Source organism: Malus sylvestris, chromosome 11 (assembly GCF_916048215.2).
Source record: "Malus sylvestris chromosome 11, drMalSylv7.2, whole genome shotgun sequence".
NCBI classification, from domain to species: domain Eukaryota; kingdom Viridiplantae; phylum Streptophyta; class Magnoliopsida; order Rosales; family Rosaceae; genus Malus; species Malus sylvestris.
Window position 1 is genome coordinate 7,527,117 of NC_062270.1, and position 20,599 is coordinate 7,547,715.

The following is a 20,599-nucleotide window of genomic DNA, read 5'->3' on the forward strand; positions in this document are numbered from 1 at the left end:
TCCGTGTATTTTAATTCCATTTGCATATCTATTGTAACATGGAATAAAAGAATAATCTTTAGTGAATGAGATTCATGATAGTTGAAGGATGCCGTGCATGAACCTATGTAATGAGACTAAGTACTGGTTTGGTGCTGATGTGTTTTTATAAAAAGTGGGTATATTTTTGTGAACATATTTTTTTATTTGTCCATGTATTTTAATTCCGTTTGCATATCTATTGTAACATGGAATAAAAGAATACTCTTTAGTGAATGAGACTCATGATAGTTGAAGGATGCTGTGCATGAACCTATGCAGTGAGATTAAGTACTGGTTTGGTGCTGAGGTGCTTTTATAAAAAGTGGGTATAAAAAAAGCTGAGCTCAAAAATGTGTTTGGTAAACACTTAAAAACAACTTATTTTCATAGTTTTGGGTGAAAAAAATGTTGAAAACGTGAAGCAGCAGAAATTAGCTTATTCTCATAGTACATCAGAAGCAGTTTTTTTTTTCAAAGCACAACAATACCAAACTAGCCCTAAGGGCAGCCGATTGCCAAAATATTAACAAATGAATAGTAACATTGCTTCACCTCATACAAACTTACACGATATGACTGTATGAGATTAGAAGAAAATAAGCATAAAGAAATAAAAGGAACTTTGTGGCCGACTCACAAAACTTTGTGCTAATAATCGAAATCGTCTATAAATATAAATAATTCTTGATGATCATCTCTGTAAAAAAAAAAGCAATTAAAATTAATATCATTTAGTGAATCAATTATAACAAATAGATAGACAGTTTATAATATTTTTACCAAATTTGTCCATTTGTTTATATAGCTTATGACTGAACGATCTTAGTTTTAATTAACTTTTTATAAAACATCTTTACAAAATAATTTATAAAATAAACAATTTCATTTATAAACACGAAAATTTTGTGAATAAACTGCAAAGTACTTTAATTCCTCCTCAATCCTCGGGGAGTCAAGTAACTGAAATAACGGAATGGGCTTAGACCCGGCCCGCAAACCGTGAAACTCTTCCAAAAGTTTTGAAACAATTGTCTCTTTCATTTGGGCCTACGGACCGTTAGAAACGTTTTCTACACAGCCAGCCACCGCCTTCTCTCTCTGTGCCGGATCGAAACCATCACCGAGAGAAACCGCCGTGCAGAGGCTGCAGCGAGAGCGACCGAGACGGAAACTACCGTCCTTACCTCGCCTTCGCTCCGCCATGGACTCCCGCCACGCAACTCTCGGCCGACGAACGGTACGGATCTCATCGCCATCGTTTACTTTCCTTTTCTCATTGAATATTTGCATTCAAAAATACGTAATTCTCCTTCAATTTTGTTCATTTTATTTGAATTTTTATCAGTTGGAAGAAATTCGCCAAAAGCGAGCTGCAGAAAAGTTGAGCAAAACTTCGTCGGGACCCGATCTCAGCAAAATCTCGATTCCAATCGGTTCGCTATCTTTCTTTTTTTTTGTTAAATTTGAGATTTTTGTATTTTCGCTGAAGTTTTTGATTGCGCAGATAATGGAGGAATGCGAAAATCGGAGAGCGCGAATCGGCTCTCTGAGGTAGGAGCTGATTTCTTCATTCATTATCTGTTGAGAAAAGAAAATTTTCGGAATTTTGTTTTTCGATTTTTATGTTTGGTTGCCGAGAAAGTTTTAGTTTTAATTCCCATGTATATGTGATTGCTGGTGCAGAGCGACGTTAGTGTTTTGGTTGCCCAGATAAAAGACTTAGAGAAGAAAAATGCGGAATTGGAGGAGCAAAACAAAAACTTGGCTTCCATGGTAAGACTATTGTTTCTGTAGTTTGCTTGTTTGATTCTTAGTTTCGATTTTACGAGGGTATTGGTTTTCTTTCACGATCAATTTTTTGACGCGCAATTATTTTGCCCTCTTGATATTTCAGCTTGAAACAAAGGAAGCCGGGGGCGATGTGCTGCAGAAACGTTTGAATGATATGGTAAATGTGACACCTTTAAATATCATTACATTTTTTCCCAGTAAAGAGTATGTCTTTTTATGCATTAATGTATTCTCAACTCTATCTTTCCATAGTTTATGTCTTGTCTTCGTTTCATGGTACGTAGAAACAATGAATGTGCAGCTATAGGAAAGAAAAAAGGGCATTCCTTGTTAACTTTTTCAGCCTATTATCATCTAATACTTTGTGTAAATTGCAGGAGAAAAACACTGTACCGTCTTTGAGAAAAGCCCTCAAGGATGTTGCAATGGAGAAAGATGCGGCAGTTGTTGCACGGGTACTGACCATCTATATTTTAGTTGGTGTTTCATCTCACTTGGTTCATTCTGTTTTATTTCACTCTCAGAATTTGATTTCTTAATGTAGGAGGATCTTTCAGCCCAGCTTCGTACGCTCAAGAAACGGTTAAAGGATGCAGAAGAAGAACAGTATCGAGTATGCAATTAGTTTCTCTATTAAATACCTTTGGAACAGTATCTTTCTATGCTTTTCTCACTTGTTGTCTTGCAACAGGCTGAGGAAGATGCAGCCGCTTTGAGAGCTGAACTGAATATGTTACAGCAACAAGCAATGAGTGGTTCACTTAGTGCAATGAACTCAATTTCTAATTCACCAGATCAGATGCAAATGTTAGAAAAGGAGCTGGCTAGCTTAAAATCTGCGTTACAGGTGATAATTTGTTTGTTGGAATATTTGTAGTTTCCCAATTTCCCAACTGGTGCATTGTTTATAGGTGTCCAACTGTGGTAAATTTCTTGTAGCAAGAGTCACACTTGAGGCAGCAAGAGAGACAACAATTAGCAGAGGAGCAAGCCCGGGCATCCACCCTTACATCTGTAAAGCAGGAATTGGAGGAAAAGCTTGCAGCTATGTCTAGAAAGGCTTCAGGTACCAAAACCATCCAAATGTACATTTCTACACCATAAAGAATTTCAGAAAATCTCCTTTCAGATGTTCAAGTTATAAAATGGAGAGAACTTTAGGAAGCCTCCTTTAAATCTTGGGGGCCGCACGGTCTGATGTGAAAGAGGCTAAGGAACAAATGTACATAAACATTGTTGGTCTAGAAAAGTCAAACAAATTGACCGTTATTGGCCTGAATTTTTCCTCTTAGTAGTTTTTTCTTCTTGTTTGCATATTTGGCACTATATTCATACTTCCTCTATATCTAATTTAAGATTCATAAATGGAAATCCATGGCGGCTCATGGGTTCAGTGTACTTGGAGTCGCAACTGGAAACCCTTTTGGCTTCTGAGTTCTAGATTCCAAGTAAAATTGTTTAGTCTTGAATACCATCTATGGTGTTGCAATTCCCCATATCCCGTTTACGCTTCTGTCAATTTTGTTGTTCTATTGGCCTTCCATGATTCTTTTGCTGCATGGTGGCATTTTACAAAAAAGTTAGATCTTATGAATGTTGTTATGCCCGTGGTTCTTGCACTGCAGAAGTTTCAGAGAAAGTGGCTGGCAAGGAATTTTCACTCGTAAGTCCATTTCATGATGACCTAGAAATTTTACATTTGTCAGGTTTAATGAGTTCCTCTCAGGAGGCACTGTTACTATTACTATAATATGAGTGTCCTCTCTTCCCGTTGTTCCTTAATAAATTATTAATTTTATTTACGGGTCAATGCATTAATGAACAGGAAGACAAGGAGAAACTTGAGAAGCAGTTGCATGACATGGCAGTAGTGATTGAGAGATTGGAAAGTAGTAGACAAAAACTTTTGATAGAGGTTATCTTTGCAACACTCTTTTATAATTCCAATAGGAACCCTTTTTAATTTTTGGTGGTGTATTTGTCTTTTGGCAGAAAACTCACTTTTTGTACTTGGTGGCAGATTGATTCCCAATCTTCGGAGATAGAAAGGCTTTTCGAGGAAAATTCTGATCTCTCGAATTCTTATCAGCAAGCAATGAGCATATCAGGGCACTGGGAGAATCAGGTAATTGTCAATGGCTTAGCACAGAGATTGACAGAATGTTGGCTATATGTAAAATTATCCAGTATTATTTTTTTCTAATAATATGTCTTTCTTTGGTTTCTCATTAAACAATTGCCAACTGGATACGGAGGTCTTACCATTTACTATGCTTGACTAGCGAATCTAACTAATCTGGTTCATGTTTGCAGCTTTTGTATTTTCGTGAAATGTCTTAATTTTTGGCATGTGAATATGCAGGTGAAAGACTGTCTTAAGCATAATGAAGAGCTCCGTGCAACTATAGATAAGTTGAGAACCGACCAGTCCAAGGGGTTACTAGAATCCCATGAAGGCGGGGCCAATGAGACTGGTTCAGCTGCGTATACAACTGAAGTTCTCTCCATCAAGGTTAGTCAGCTAGCAGAAAGAAGTTTTATTCATTTGTTTTTTGATATGAAAAAAACTGTATTTGAACTTTCCATGGTGCTTTGATTAAAGATTCAGGATGGGGGTTATTTAGCTTTCATTAATTGGCATCATTTTTTGAGTTTCATCCGTGCTTTTATTTGTAGGATCAACTTGCGAAAGAACAGAGCAGAGCAGAAGCGTTATCAGCTGAAGTATTGCAGCTCTCCGCACGACTCCAACAAGCTACCCAAGCATACAATGGGCTTGCACGCCTGTAAGCTCCCTCTCCCTCTTTTCCTCCCTCCGTTTTCTTCTTATAAGTTTCGTGCTAACATGAATTTCATCCGACGAGTTGCAGCTATAAACCAGTGTTGCGAAACATTGAAAGCAACCTCATCAAGATGAAACAAGATGGCCCCATGACCGTGCGGTGAATGCAAAGGCAATCAGCTCAACCCCCTTCATACTAAAATTGGTTAAAGTAGCACAGTTTTCTTTGTAAAGTTTATGAAACGCATTTGCTCGGCGTTCTTCGCATATCAAAATGTTCACTAGGTAAAGAAGCAGAAGTGTCTAGTCTGTGTTTGGAAACAGGTAATCTCGGAAGGCTCGAATCACGAACATAAGAATGGGAAATTCATACTTTACACATCACTTGTACACGGCATTGGAGCCTTGCATTCATATAAATTTAACGTATTGTAGGATGAAAGCGTGACTCGCCTGAGTAATGCTACGCTTACCACATTTGTACTGCCTCTCTAATTTGTGTATTGTATCAAGTTCCGGTTTCACGTATTCTACTCCAGTAGTAGTAAGACCATTATACCCCTCACGTCTGAAGGCAATAGTTCTAATCCCTTTGGCCTCAAGCACAAAAGAATACAGTATACGACAAGAGATTAGCTCTCTCGGTTAATCCTGTAACTTCATTTTCCTCATTTTTTCGCTCCGAAATGAAAGAACGAAAGTCGTACTTTTGTTCTTGTGCTTGCTGCTTAATTAGATAATAAAATGTGCCACTGCCAACCACCAGTTCGTTAGGTGACGAAAGGGTCGAAGACGGAGACGTATTCGTTTTCTTGTGCTATAAGCAAGTGATTAACAGCATAATTTTAAAAATAACCACCTAAGCTATCATATGCTTTTGCTACTAGCTAGTCTTTGCTACAGTTGGAAATGTAGCTAGATTTATGTGTTTAATTTTAAAACTTGTCATTGACTTGGGTGGTATATCACAGCAACGGTTGTATTAAAATGTAGACCAACAAATATCAATGCTTAAGAGTTGGTATAGAGAAAAAGGCAAGTGGTGAGCAAACTCGTAAAATAATGAGGACCGAAAAACCTGCAAGACTTTCAATTTCTAACGCTGATGAATTACACGATGCTAGCTGGGGAGGCGGAAATGTCTCTTTGAGTCTTCTCGATCCCTGTAGGGTGTACTGCAGTGGCAAAGCCATCAGTTGGTCCTCTTTCTTGAAAAAAAAAAAAAAAACCAACAAATATCAATGCTTAAGAGTTGGTATAGAGAAAAAGGCAAGTGATGAGCAAACTCGTAAAATAATGAGGACCGAAAAACCTGCAAGACCTTCGATTTCTAACGCTGGTAAATTACACGATGCTAGCTGAGGAGGCTGAAATGTCTCTTTGAGTCTTCTCAGTCCCTGTAGGGTGTATTGCAATGGCAAAGCCACCAGTTGGTCCTCTTTCTTGAAAAAAAAGAAGAAGAAGAAGAGCCTACAAGACTTTCGATTTTTATCGCTATTGTATGTGCAAGTGTGGTAAGCTACATCTGTTTTTTTTTATATTAAGTTCAGGACTAATGTACATGATGTTTAAAATAAAATGCCACAATCCACGCTATTGTATGTGCAAGTGTGGTAGCTACATCTATTTTTTATATTATGTTGAGGACTAATGTACATGATGTTTAAAATAAAATGCCACAATTCAGGAACAAACCACATGGCTACGAATTTAATACTAAAACTTGTATAAATTTTGGGGTGTGTTGTCCACACACCCCATTTTACTTCTCACACACCCTTTAATAATTTCTGTCCGTTGATCTTCTTCAATTCATCCGATCCAACGGCCGAAAATTAAGAAGGTGTGTGAGAAGTAAAATGGGGTGTGTGGATATCACACCCCTAAATTTTTGGTACCACCAATGGGCTAAGCTGTTAAATCAAGTACTAGTGGTTGTTGTCGAGAAATTTTGATAGGGAATACCGTCAAGTGATGTACATCACATGTTATAATATGAGTAGACGATACAGTTAATACATGTATGTTATGGCATATGATATGGCGTTATATTGTGAATGAATTGTAATACCATGCTATATATGTTATTTCAGTGTTCTCTTCCCCCTACAGTTCTCTCATTTCTTACCACATCTTACGCATTAAATTTCATTCATAAACTACAAAAATGGTGGAAATTAGAATTATTCCAGAAAGTGTGGGAAACCTATGGAACAAATGGAACCTCCGACTCCTGGTCCTCTGCAGCCTATGCTTACAAACTGTCCTAGTGGTGTTGGGAAGCCGAAGAAAGTACAGTGCTAAAACTTGGATCAGAATCGTCATTTGGACAGCGTACTTATCAGCGGATTGGGTTGCTACTGTCACGCTTGGAATGATATCCAGCTTACAAGTAGACGATCAAGAAAGCTCCCCACATCCAAACAGCCATACCATTATGGCTTTCTGGGCGCCATTTCTTCTCGTGCACCTTGGCGGTCCAGACACCATCACTGCTTACGCGTTGGAGGACAATGAGCTTTGGTTGAGGCACCTGCTGGGTTTAGTTGTCCAGGTTGAAGTGGCTTTTTTCATCTTTTTAAGATACTGGACGCCGAGCACGTACCCCCTCTCATTGCTAGCAATACCAGTATTTGTTGTTGGACTTACCAAGTATGGAGAGCGGACTTGGGCCCTGCGGTCTGCAAGCAGCGGAAGATTGCGTGAATCCTTGCTCCCTGCTCCGAATCCAGGTCGTGGTTATGCCAATTATGCAGCTGAATATAGCGCTATCAAAGCTCGAGGAGATGAGGTTGCGATTGGAAGTACAGGTGGTGAAGGTATTTTTCGTGTTGGGCGGATCAATCCTGTTATTTCCGAAGCCAGATATCTCCACGAAGCATTTGAATTGTTCGACCTCTTTAAGCGCCTTTACGCAGATCTCATCCTGGACTACAATGATCGCAATTGCTGCAGTGAAATGCTTCAGGGTCATTCACCGAAAGAAGTCCTCAAAGTAATAGAGGTTGAGCTTGGTTTTGTTTATGATGTGTTATACACAAAGGCAACTGTTGTGTATTCTCGCCTGGGTATCATTTTTCGCTTCATCAACCTTCTTTGCTCCATTTCCACACTTGTAGTCTTTGCCTTTGTTGTTGATAAGCATTTTTATTCCACCGTTGATATAACTCTCACCTACTTATTGTCTGCCGGAGCCATTGCTCTTGAGTTGTACGCCATCATTGTACTAATTTGTACAGATTGGACACTCTATTGGTTAAGCAAGCGGACGCACTCACTTGCTTCTCGTGTCTATCAAGCAATCTCTTCCTTTAGATCAAGCTGGGGCTACGACAAAAATTGGTCTGAATCCGTGGCACAATACAATCTCATCGATTTTTGTTTCAAAGAGAATCCCCCGAAGCGTGCTAGAATTCTCAAACTCCTTCACATCTATGACATGTTAGAGAAATATTGGTACACAGCCAAGGAGGATGTCCCTACTGAGATGAGAGAGCTTATTGTTGCGCAACTCCAAGATGCTCAAAGAGAAGATGTTGCAACCAGTGAAGTCTTGGATTGGAGAGGCACTCATGCTCTTCAAAAGAGTAACTGTATCGAAAAGTTTGGTTGGAGCGTGGAAGAAGCTTCATTAGACCAAAGCATTCTTCTATGGCACATTGCAACAGATTTATGCTTCAACAATGATCTTGAAAATATAAATCAAGATCCATCTCTAATTAGTTCCAAATCCAAGGTGAGCAAGTTGTTCTCAAATTATATGATGCACATTCTCGTCTTCAGCCCCTTCATGTTGCCAGAGGGAATTGGGCAGATTAGGTTTCGTGACACGTGTGCAGAGGCCACAGAGTTTTTTGAAAAGAGAAGAGAAGTCATAACCAAAGGGGCAGGCCATGCCAGGCAGGTTTTGCTTGAGGTGAACACGGAGTTAGTTCCGGCAATGGTGATTGGTGATAGAAGCAAGACAGTGTTGTTTGATGGGTGTAGGCTTGCAAAACAGTTGATGGCATTGGAAACCGAGGAGGGAAAGAGTAATGAAGAAAAATGGGGGATAATAAGCCAAGTGTGGATAGAGATGTTGTGTTACGCAGCAAATCAATGCAGTTGGAAGGAGCACGCGCAACAGCTTAGGCATGGAGGTGAGCTTCTTACACGTGTGCCTTCTCATGGCAAATCTTGGTTTCAGCCAACAGTTTCAGATCAAACAAGGCACTCCAACAGTAACTCTTTCTGCTATTAGCAAGCAACCCTAGCTTCTGCTTGAAAACTTCTCCTCAAGTTCATGTAAAAAGAAAAATATAAAAGAAGTGTAAAAAATTTAAGAGAAATTGGCCAAATGATCAATTTTCAAATTCTAATAGCAGAAATGGTCAGTTTTTCAGTATGTCGTTGATTTATAATATTTATATATGTTGTCAAGTTGTCAATATTTCATTGTTGTGTTATCAATACTTGATCATTATGTTGTTAATATTTAATTTTAGTTGTTTAGCAATTGAAATTTGATTAAAATTATTTAAGCCAATTTCTAAAAGTTCGATGGGATTTTAACTTTTTTAAAGAAGGCTTTCTATAGCATATATAATAATGTTATCATTTTACCTTGATAATACTAGTACTGTAGCACAAGCCACGGAAACTGAATTAATTAACATGTTAACTTGCCCTTAAGATATGCTCACAAACACAAACCCCATACCAATTATTTACAAGCTATTAATCGATTTTTCTTCATCACAAATTTTTTTAGGGCTGTTAAGCCCACTCTCCAGCGAGACCAAATATTCTACACTTAAAATTCTTTGTGACCTCTCTGTGTTTTACCTCAATGCTTGACATCTGTCTTTAATGCTTCCCATCCTTACATCGGATCACCCCTATCACTTGTAAAGAACTTGACCTCGAGTTTTCCTTGAGTCGAATTTGATCATAAGTAGACAAGTAGCTTGATCAGCAAATAAATTCTTCAACTCAAGGAGTCCAAGCTTCTTTGTGCCTAGATGGTACAATCATGAAAACAAGATCACAAGTAAAAATCAAATATGAAATTTTATAATTTAATTCCTTCTTGATTGACGACTCTTGCACCCCTTACTTGTTCAGTCAATCTTGAAATTTAAGTCCACATTTATCGGTTGTGGATTTTTCAAATCATCTTTATCACGTAATTGAATTTATATCCATACCTCGAGTTTCATAGTGGATCACTTATAACTCGTCCTGTTTGATGTTTCGGGATCCCTTCTTTAAGCAAAATAGAGTTCGCAATGGGTACAATACTTCTTCAGGCTCTTCCTCCATATCTTCATTGCACATTGGATTATTACTTTGGCCTTCACTTCCCATCTTAATAGATACAAATATGTTCAAACAAAAACCATACCTTTACAAGTCGTTTCATTGTACGCCAAATTTTGATAGGATTATTATTATTTTTTTCTTTTGAGTGACACTGCCCTTTAAAGGTGTAACTGAAAAGTAAATAAGTTTTTTTTATTATTAAATGGTTTATTTCTGCCACTTAGTACTATGATTTTGTTATATTCATTTTCACTTGTAAGTAAGAGGCTTATGTTTGATCCACATTATTGTTAGCTTATTGTGAGGTTAAACCCATCATTTTTTCTTAGTGTAGATAATATCATTTATTTTTTTTTTTAAAAAAAAAAGGCTTATTTCTCTTATCATTATTTGATACGTATAATAACTGTAAATGCTAAACTTTTACATGATCTAAAGGCAGTGATCAAATTTGTTCTCTTTAATAATTCAAAAACCTTGTCTTATTTAGTGCTTCATCTTTTTGTGTCAAAGTTTTTTTTTTTTTTAAAAAAAAAGAAGAAAAGCACGATAATTTATTTATGAATGACATTACATATACACATCTAGAAGATATCGGTTTAAGAGGAAACATCTAAGGGAAGGGATTCCAATTTTTTTATTTTTATAAAAATAGAGATTAGTTGTGGAATTCATACCACATCAAACTTTAACAATCCGAACCGTCTATTTTTCAAGTTGCACTTCATAAATTATCTTGGCAAAGTATTAGCCAAATCAAAAATGTTTAAGACATCTAATTGAGTTCAAAAAAATTAACGAATACTTTGTTATATATATAGGAAACAATGAAATTTTATTTATGATAATTAAATAGACAAATGTTTTCAAATTGAATTGATTTTTTGTAAGGATGATCAATGAAACGAGACTTACAAAATAGACGGTTTGAATTGTTGAAGTTCGATGTGGAGTGTACCCCACACCTAATCCCTATTTTTTGGAAAAAATGGGGATCCCTTTGCATAAAGGATCTGTATATCTATTGGGCGCATGTTCATGATACCATTTTTTTTACACAATTTTTAACACAAGTTTTTATGAAGCCCACTCCATAATGTATTCCAACGATCCTAACCATCTATTTCTTAGATCATCAATCATAGATCATGTCTACAAAAATCACACAAATTTGATACCATATGCCCATTAAATTAAGGATTTACGGTTTCTTTGTAGAAACGTATTCGTCCATTTTCTTCACTATGAATGAATGTCTTATGGTTTTTTATTTGTGTAATTTTTTGAAGAGATGATCTATGAATGACGTTCTAAAAGATAGACGGTTTGGATCGTCGATATACATTACGGAATAGGAATGGCCACACAAAAACTTGTGTCAAAACTTGTATAGAAAAAAATGATGTCACGAATCCGTCCCATAAATATGTATATATATAGTATTTTTACTTAATTATAAACTTCTCCCAAGATGAATGCTTTATTACCCATAGTCAATGGAACGGTGAAGAAAATCAAAGTTGAATGCTTTATTACATATAGATGTAAACTATTATACTCCATTTTGGAGTGCTCTCTTCCAAGAAGGAAGCAGCCATGAAATCCCACAAATTAAGCACATGCTAATGCATGCATTTGGAAATTAAATAATTAAAAAGAAAGATTCCTGCTCCTAATAGTACATTTATTACTAATCAACACACACAAAAAAATTATTTTCCAGCATCAAGGTTGAGTCCTCCTCAGTCCTACATATTAGGCTGTAGAATTTGTAACACCGCAAAAGGTCTTCACAGGAGAGACTAGGTTCCTGGCCTCACCCCTACTGTGAAACCTAATATACTCAAGACTATCCAATGGGTTATAGAGCAGTGGATGCCTCTCGTCCACCAGTTCTTCTGGCACCTGTATTTTTCCGTTATTGAATGTAAACAACCCAAGTGAGTACCTCGTCTTGTCTCCACAATGCTTCACTCGATGATCACAAGCTTTTATTCTTTCATTACTCCATACCTGATCAAACCAAATTAAATAACAAACAAAAATTGTTACTATTTGTAGCACACGTCCACATCAAACAATGCGTAAACTAGTGTATTATTACTACCTAACTGGCTGACATTTTTGTATTTTCCTCACTTTTTTTTTTTTTTTGGAAACCTATTTTCCTCACATTTGTATATAAAAAAGGTGTATGTTAATTGATTAGGTATATACCGTCGAAGAAAAAAAGTTAGAAATAATAAAATAATTTAAAAATTAATAGGGAGTTAGTTGAGCTAAGTAGCACTAGCATATAGTAATTGAAAACTAAGTACTTGATGGTATTTAATCATATGGGAATGAGAACAAACCTGCAATCCATCACCGGCCATGAACAAGAACTGTGAAGGTGCGGACTCAATGTTAATCCAGTCACCATCCTTGGTTTTAACCTCCAAACCACCAACGTCGTGTTGAACAACGATGGTGGTGAAGTTCTTGTCTGTATGGCTCGCAAATCTCAAGGTAGCACGATCAGCTTCCTCTGGTTTATTATACTTGAGGAATCTAAGAAGGTGGCTGTTGGCACTAGCAACAGACTCGTACTGCTTTTCTGATCCATAGCTTTCGAATAGCATTTGTTCCACTTTGTGCTCCAACTCTGATAATAATTGGGCAAATGAATCTGTAGTTTCACTGCAGCAAAACAAGAAGAAAAAAAAATTCTAACTATGTATAAACATTTTAAACGAAATTGGTTGTGTTCTCTTTTTAGACATGTTTGACAGTGCTTCAAGTAAAATTTATGCTCATGCTTTTATTAGAAGTGCTTTTTAGAAAAACAGTTGGCAGTGTTTATTAATTAAACAAGCAACTTCTAAAAGCGCTTTTATAAGCGAGAATTATTTTCATGTTTTTCTGCAAGTTGCAATCATAAATGTTTTCGCCGTCAGGAAAGCGTCTTTATTTCTTCTAGAAGCAATCCTAAATATGACTTTAGAAATAAGAAAATAATTTAGTTATGTTGGTGGACTAGGAATTGGATCACCATCTAGATAATAATCAACATGATCAACAGATTCACAGTTTAGAATGTAGACAATTTTGGCAAGAGTTTTTTTTTTTTTCCTAATTTAAACAACAAGTACAACACAAAGAACACTAGAACTGCTTACCAGAAATTGCTTTTTCCATCGGGCCACATGAGATTTTTGAACTTCTGAGTTTCTTGTGGGGATGTGACGTTATCAATGGCGATACCTTCATAGAGTGGCATAAGGTGGTTCGGTCCAATATACCCGCGATATGGTTCATTACTAACGTTCTTCACTTTGTTTTCCAAAGGAACCTCAAACAAATCTTTGGCCTGCCCAAAGATATTGTTCAGAAGTTGTGCAGAAACTTGATTGTACTCCGCCACGAAACAACCGTACTCTTCGAGTGCATATCGGACTTGTTTGGAGGTGGACAGCCAAGAACTTGAGCCAGGCTTCAAGGCATCGACGGAGAAATTGATGGTAGGAAGGTTTGGAAGTGTTAAGGAACCCATTAGTTTCACTGGTAATGTGATGCTATGCAGTACTTTTCTGATCTCTACTTGGTGAGGAAACTGATGGGTGGCAAATTGAGATGTTTCATGCTGCTTTTATAGTGGTTTTCATGCAATTTGGGTCCCCTGTAGTCCAAATAAATTAAAACGAATATTAGTATGTCGAGCATGTAAATATTCCGGTCACATTTTTTATTTTTATAACTTTATGTGGTCATCAGGTTTCATCATTTTGAATTTCTTATGTGATCCTATTTTATATCATGTTAACTACATTTCATTCACACTATTTATTTTTAAATGAGTTTCAAAATAGGTCATGAGGTTTTAATTTTCTAATATTGTCTCATAAGCCATAATGTTTTAAAATTGTATCAATTTACACATTTTGATTTACGAATTATTTGAATCTTCGTTAAATTTATGACATGGTGAGCATAAAATCCGTAATTGGATTGACTTATAAGCTACGTTGCACCACATAACCTAATAACTCATCAATTTAATGGATAATGAGATGTTCAAATATAGAAAATGTGTTTTTTGATACAATTTCAAAACCATAGAGGATAATGCGAGAAAATTGAAATCTCATGCCTAATTTAAAAATCACCTCAAACTTAAAGATATAAAATGTAATTAGTCTTTTTTGTTAAAAAAAATGTACTTAGTGTTTATTTTTTATTAATCTAAAAGACATATTAACTTTGTTGGTCATTCATATTATAATATTAATTTTCAAAATATAACATTTTTTTTTTCATTGGAACATATTATAACACTTAACAATTACACACAATCTTTCCTTGACAAATGTGATTGTTAATTACATGGTGGAGTCTGTGACTAGTAGTGTCCTGAAACAGAACTCATTTCGATCACTTAATTCAATGGGTGGTCAAAATCCGCATGCCCCCTTCCTGTCTCAGTTACTCCCTCTCTCTCTCTCTCTCTCTGCTTGCCTTCTTTGAATCTTCTTAATATATTTTCTTTTTTGACTCATCCACATGTGCTCGCATGCAAGATCTTCATTTTCTGTCGGGCACCTACAGCTACAAGGATAATGCATCCATATTATTCTATTCTATATGGCCAGTTATAATTTACACCCTTCATTAGGTATTACGTTTCAATTTATTTATTGACATCTTTTGACATAGACACTTCGGTATTGAATTATTTAGACTAAACATCTATGCTTTGATTTATTTTTTGGTTAAATTTTAATGTTATATGTATTAGAACTAATCAAGTTTTATACCAAAATTACATGACCTGCCACTACCCCATAATTCCTAAAATCTCATGCGAAAAAAATACGCATCATATTGAAACAAATTTCTTATAATCTAGTATTTTAATTACTCTCTCCCTCTTTAGATAATTGTAAAAAAATGTGATGAGATTCAATTTATTGTCACAATATCCCTACATAGCAATGATTATCTATGATTTAAAAGTTTTTTTTTTCAAAATAGGTTTAAAATATTTTAAATCCCACGAAATCAAAAGCACCAAAATAAGTTTTTCTTTTTGTACATTAAGAGAAAGTAGAATTGACAACAATATAAATTACCAATAAACAATGTGTACGAAGTCGTAACATCCCAAAATAAAAAATAATGTACCAAAGTAAACGTCCAAAACTGCAAATAAAGGTACCTATCAACGATTTTTACAAATTCAAACATATCCACATATTATACATACACAAAGCATTGTACCTAATAATATTCATCAACACCTTTATGTAAAACAAACAAAGAAAAATTGTCACATCCCGGCCCGGGCCCCCACCACATTCCGGGCTTGACTCTGCCGTAGCATGATATTGTTCGCTTTGAGCCCCAACCATGCCCTCACTGTTTTGTTTCTGAAAACTCACACGAGAACTTCCCAGTGGGTCACCCATCATGTGATTGCTCTTGCACAAACTCGCTTAACTTAGGAGTTCCGATGAAACCCGAAGCCAGTGAGCTTCCAAAAAACCTCATGCTAGGTAGAGATGAGAATATACATATAAAGCTTAGAGGATCCTCACCCCTGGACAATGTGGGATGTTACAAAAATAGTTTCACAAAAATATAGAAAAAAAATTACACACAACTTTTTATGTTGGATCACCAACTATATGGAAAAAAATATACAATAAAAACAAACCATTTTGGAAAAAGAGATAATGTTAAATGTATGTAGAACAAAAAAAACGTATTTGGAAGAAGATAAAATATATTAATAACTAAATAAGAAAAACGCATCAAGCAACTAAAACGATAAATTCAAAAATTACTTTAATTTCAAATAATACAATAATGACATGTAATTTAACTTAATAGAAAATGCTAAGGTGGCTATTGTTCAAAGCACTTTAATCAAATCTTAAAAAGGCACAAAAGTTTAGTCTAGATAATATAGAAAAATTGTAGGGAACTCTAATTTCCTCTTAATTTTTTACACTATAAAGTGTTAAAATTGTATCAATTTATATTTTTTATCGGATTTATTGTTTGATTTAGAATTAAATTGTGGTATTCATCTTAACTTGTAAATTTGAGATCTTAAATTCAAATCTTGTAAATGACGAGTACATAACTAATTTATTTCCCTACCCACTAAGTGTAAGTATAATACATTGTTGTCTAAAGATTTGATGACATCGTTAAATATGTGAAAAGGTCGAAGGATGCCTCATCAATCTAACCAATAATTCAGTCAGAGAAAAGTCAGCAAGTCAAAGTTTGATGTAATGTTAGAATGTTTGGGATCTATATTTTGATTGTAATCACTTGCCTTTCATCGTTTTCAGAATGATCACAAAGTTCTAATTACTACAAATTTCATAATTTAACCATTATACGCCTTATTAATATGTATAGACATAGTTTTTAATTCCGAACCTCACAACATGTTTTTCGAAATAACAATCAATTGTCACATAACCCGAAATTGTATAGAGATGACACACATTAAACAATCACATGTAGGAATGAGATCAATATATCTTTCATCATTGCATCTCTTTTTGTATCAACTAAGAAGGAGTCACATCCACATTTATTCACTTTAGATACACTATATCAAGTAAATATTTTATTAAACTATTTCTATATTGAGCCACACGGACCTTTAATCACTTCTTTCGCATATGGAATAAACTAAGGCTTTAGAGAGACACAATTCGACCGAGGCTTATAGTAGATAACCAAATAGGATGTTGTCCGCCATTACGGGTTAACCAAGCAGAATCACTCCTGGGAACAAGTAACCATGTAGGTAATGACCCCCATTGCGGATTAACCAAGCAGAATCACTCCTACGACCACTGTCGGAACCCTCGACTTCTGTGGCTCGCACCGCCACGTGTAGTGGTTTATCGAGTTGGTTCTTAGCTAGATTTTGTAGAAGCAAGTGAGAGCTTCAAGATGGTGGTGATGGCGTTAAAAGAGTTATGTTGGATTTGGTCGGAATTCGCATCTAAAAACACGTTGGTCATGCGGGTCAGTGCTTCGAATTAGGGTCGATAGGGATCTGGAATGGCTTATGGCTTATGGGTCGACTTTCTAAAGGTCAGATTTTCCATTAATAGCACCTTTTGGCCCAAATGACCAAAGTGCCTTCCAAATTAAAACGCTTCTAACTTCTTCGTTTCAAGTCCAATTCACAAACGGATTTCGCAAAATGCTCGTGGGTTCGAGTTCTAGCTAACCAACTCAATAGTTTACCCAAAAGGCCGAATGAAATTTGAAATGACAAAAATACTCGTCATTTCATTTTTTTTCTCAAAACCGGACAATTTAATGAGATAACTTTAATTAAAACCTCTGAAATACTTCTAAAAATGAAATAAAATACAAAAATTTGGGACAGGGTAGCACAAATGTCTTGCTTATGAATGCAAGTGTGCCAACTTGCTACCAAACTCGATCGGGCAAATAGAATAGATGTGGCGGTAGTATCAAATACACTGCTAAATTTTTCACCGAAGCAATTACGGCCAATGAAGGAACATGTCTTAGCCTTGGGTTCTAGAACCTGAAGACAAAGTTACTAGATCAATGTGAAGTTTAATAATTGATTAAGCTTTCGTTGTGTCGAACAAGGGTAACCAGGTAACGCCTCATTTCATTGAAGCTAATGAGACAACCTCTTGAGACGAGAGAAATGAGAGTTCTTTGTCCGTCAAGACTTGGATAGATAACCAACCAACCAATTGCAGTGTTATTCACTGATTCAAACTGAAGGTGCTCTTAAATCGCATGTTCTATGGCTCCACTGCTATTAATTCAAACTGAAGATGTCGCCAGTTGCCAACACTTGTCCGAAATTTTTTCTCAGGAATATGAGTACGGTTTCGCGTAGAGCGATGATTTTTCACGTAGAACGTTTTGAGTTGTTTGTTGAGTTAAAGGGGCTTCTCTATGTTGTCAAACTCCTTTATTTATGTAATTATTCCATGATGGTCAAGACAAAAAATATAAATTGATACAATTTAAAAACCTCATAGTGCAACATGAAATAATTAAAACTTCACCACCTAATTTGAAAATCACATCAAACCCAAAAAGTGTAAATGTAATTCGTCGCATTTTATTATTATTATTATTATTTTTTCAAATTATGAAATTTCATCGAAAGAAGAAAGATGCGCAGTGATATAAGACCAAAACACAAAGTAGCACATGGAGGCACTAGAAATTTGTATTTAATTAGTTAGTTTAGTACTTTTGATTCTTTGAGTGGCTGCTATTTCGTAGTTAAATTACTGTTTTGTTAAGGGTGAGGATTAATTTAAGAGAATTTTAACGAAAAATTCTCGGTACTGTTTATTTTAACGAAAAATAAATTTTTACATTAAAAAGTCATTCATGTTATTATTTATTTTACCATTTATTTTATCTTTATCGTTAAAATTTAAAATTTTCAAACTTTTTACATTAATTTTCTTTTAATTTTTAAACAACTTTTACACGTTGGGTGGTGCATTTTGGTGTGAACCTCATCCCGCTGTCCATATCTGCAGCATGAATATATTCTGATAGTATAATACTTGCTTCTTTCTTCTAGAAGTATATTATCTTATGCATTAAAGTAATTAACAAGAATATGATAATTTCAAACTCATGAAAAAGGACAGTACTTTTATATGTCTGTAAAGGTATAGCCTTCTAGACACCTTTTCATCGTGCGTGATTGGAACAAGTCCACCAACTCTGACCAAAATTAAAAAACCAAAGAAGTCCGCCGTTGTTTACAAGAGATTGAGAAAAACGGAGGCAGATTGTCTGCCCTTTTATTTGGTGTTTTTCTTATCCTCTCATATTTTGTACGGTCACAATTAAGTTACGTTAATATTTTATATTAATTTTTTATAAAGATAATAAGACAAAAAGTAATAAGAATATAAAATGTTGATGTGGCTTAACCGTGACCACACAAATAGGATTGGATGGGAAGGGCAACCAAACAGGAGGGCAAACAATTTGCCCCCGAGAAAAACAAGTCCAACGAAAATAGTACTTGGACTAACAAAATTATTCTTATTTTTTATTTATTTTTGCTGGATTTTATATTTAGTACTGTTTGAAAGTGTTTTTTAAATGACTACGGCTGTTTTTAGATAAAATATTTTTAAATTTCAAAAGCACTTGAAGCGTTTTTCAAGTTACACTTGCATATTTATCAATGATTGATTCTAAAAAAAATTCACCAAAAGTGTTTTCACAAATTTTAAAAGTACTTATAAACGAGTTTTTAAAATTTTATCAAACTAAAAGAAACTGTAACTGTACTTTTCTTATTGTACTTCTATTAATACTGCTTTTAAAAAAGAAATACGATATCAATTTCATGAAGAAAAGGGGTATTAGAATATACATATTCATGAAGATTAGCTCTAAAGGGGGTCCTTATAAGTTGCAACAGTATCTAAGCTCCCAACAAAAAATAATACTATCTGGTAAAGTACATTGCAAACAAACTATCAAGATAATGAGTTGGAAATACCTATCTCACCAAGAACTGAAAGAGAAAGAGGATCAATCGAATAGATGAAGTCAATAATACAAAGACGTGTGAGATGAAACTGAATCCAATTTTTGACGGGAAACATGAAGCTCTTTGAACTAATTGTCATTCCAAATCACTGGATGATCCAAGAGCACTAATTGATAGTAAATCCAACAAATAATATAGCTCACTCTTCAACATATAGATCTTGAAGAGATCCAATCAACAAATTATAGAACTTGAAAATTAATCGAACTAACCAACCAAAAGGACCCATCACTTCGTTTTGTTATACCCATAGCACCATCATGGCTACGCTGTAACTCAATACGGCTGTACCGATACAACTCAAAGCTCTAACCACGTCTAAAACTGCTCCAAATTCAGAAATTCTTATGCAAGAGGTGTGTACTGTTAATACTGGACACTTTTAGGCCGTATAAGAGTATTAGACTGGAAGGGAGCCATGAAGAAGCCCAAGGCAAAGTTATGAGGGCCAATAGCCCAAGAAGCCCAAGGTCCAAGAAGCTTAGGGTGGGATGCGCCCAAGCGCGAGAGGTCAACCACTAGTCATGTGGCAAACAAACAGCTTTGTGGCACAAGCCTCTAAGGAAATGTCTACTCAAATGTCATTCGCTCTACTTAGTGACTTAAAGTCAACTAGAGAGACCCAAGATGGAACACAAAGCATGTCGAAAAGATGCTTGGAGAGATTGGATTGGATAACCAAGACCAACCGAGAAGAATGGTGCACTTTACTCTGAGAACGTGTGTAGCTTCAACTGGACACCAATCACTTCACCGTTGAATGTCAAGTTGGCAGGTGAAAAAATGCTAGTAAGCTAGTCTACATATGTAGTGCAATAAATGATAATGAGAATAACCCAACACAAGGGTTTCCTAAGAGCAAGTCCATTGGAGGACTTTTTGCCCAGCACCCAGCCGAAAAAATAGGCCAGGACCCAGTGAATTTGCTCCAGCCGACCCAATTGACTGGCACCCAACCCATGCCAGTCCACAGGCCGGCCTAAAATCGACAGACCTTGGGACCGGCCTATCTGATGCCATGGTGACGTCAGCATGGCGTCCGAAGGAAGTTTGAACTGGAGGCTGTCTCCCGTCGACCTCGTGAACGCCACCGGCCACTTCGTCTTCCTGTACTCCAT

At 35.9% G+C, this 20,599-nt stretch overlaps 3 protein-coding genes across 4 annotated transcripts; 2 read left to right on the forward strand and 1 right to left on the reverse strand.

Moving 5' to 3' along the window:
• Positions 1-1,054: 1,054 nt before the first annotated feature.
• LOC126591122 (uncharacterized) lies at positions 1,055-5,122 on the forward strand. 2 transcript variants are annotated; one of them, XM_050256692.1, is made up of 15 exons: positions 1,055-1,258; positions 1,367-1,454; positions 1,526-1,572; positions 1,705-1,794; positions 1,916-1,969; positions 2,190-2,267; positions 2,357-2,425; positions 2,504-2,659; positions 2,752-2,878; positions 3,441-3,475; positions 3,638-3,727; positions 3,833-3,937; positions 4,175-4,324; positions 4,489-4,598; positions 4,683-5,122. In XM_050256692.1, the coding sequence occupies exons 1-15, from the start codon at positions 1,223-1,225 to the stop codon at positions 4,756-4,758; spliced, it is 1,311 nt and encodes a 436-aa protein (XP_050112649.1). In that variant the 5' UTR covers positions 1,055-1,222; the 3' UTR covers positions 4,759-5,122. The 2 variants fall into 2 exon arrangements, with proteins under 2 accessions (XP_050112649.1, XP_050112648.1); XM_050256691.1 differs by having other exon boundaries at positions 1,056-1,258; positions 3,438-3,475.
• A 1,639-nt stretch (positions 5,123-6,761) lies between these two features.
• On the forward strand, positions 6,762-8,834 carry LOC126590176 (uncharacterized). The gene has a single exon (XM_050255704.1). The coding sequence runs from the start codon at positions 6,762-6,764 to the stop codon at positions 8,832-8,834; it is 2,073 nt and encodes a 690-aa protein (XP_050111661.1).
• A 2,522-nt stretch (positions 8,835-11,356) lies between these two features.
• On the reverse strand, positions 11,357-13,514 carry LOC126591387 (probable inactive 2-oxoglutarate-dependent dioxygenase AOP2). Its single transcript, XM_050257062.1, has 3 exons — positions 13,054-13,514; positions 12,250-12,574; positions 11,357-11,908 (listed from the first exon to the last, which is right to left on the reverse strand). Exons 1-3 carry the CDS (start codon positions 13,425-13,427, stop codon positions 11,651-11,653), a joined length of 957 nt encoding a protein of 318 aa, XP_050113019.1. The 5' UTR covers positions 13,428-13,514; the 3' UTR covers positions 11,357-11,650.
• Between the last annotated feature and the right edge of the window lie 7,085 nt (positions 13,515-20,599).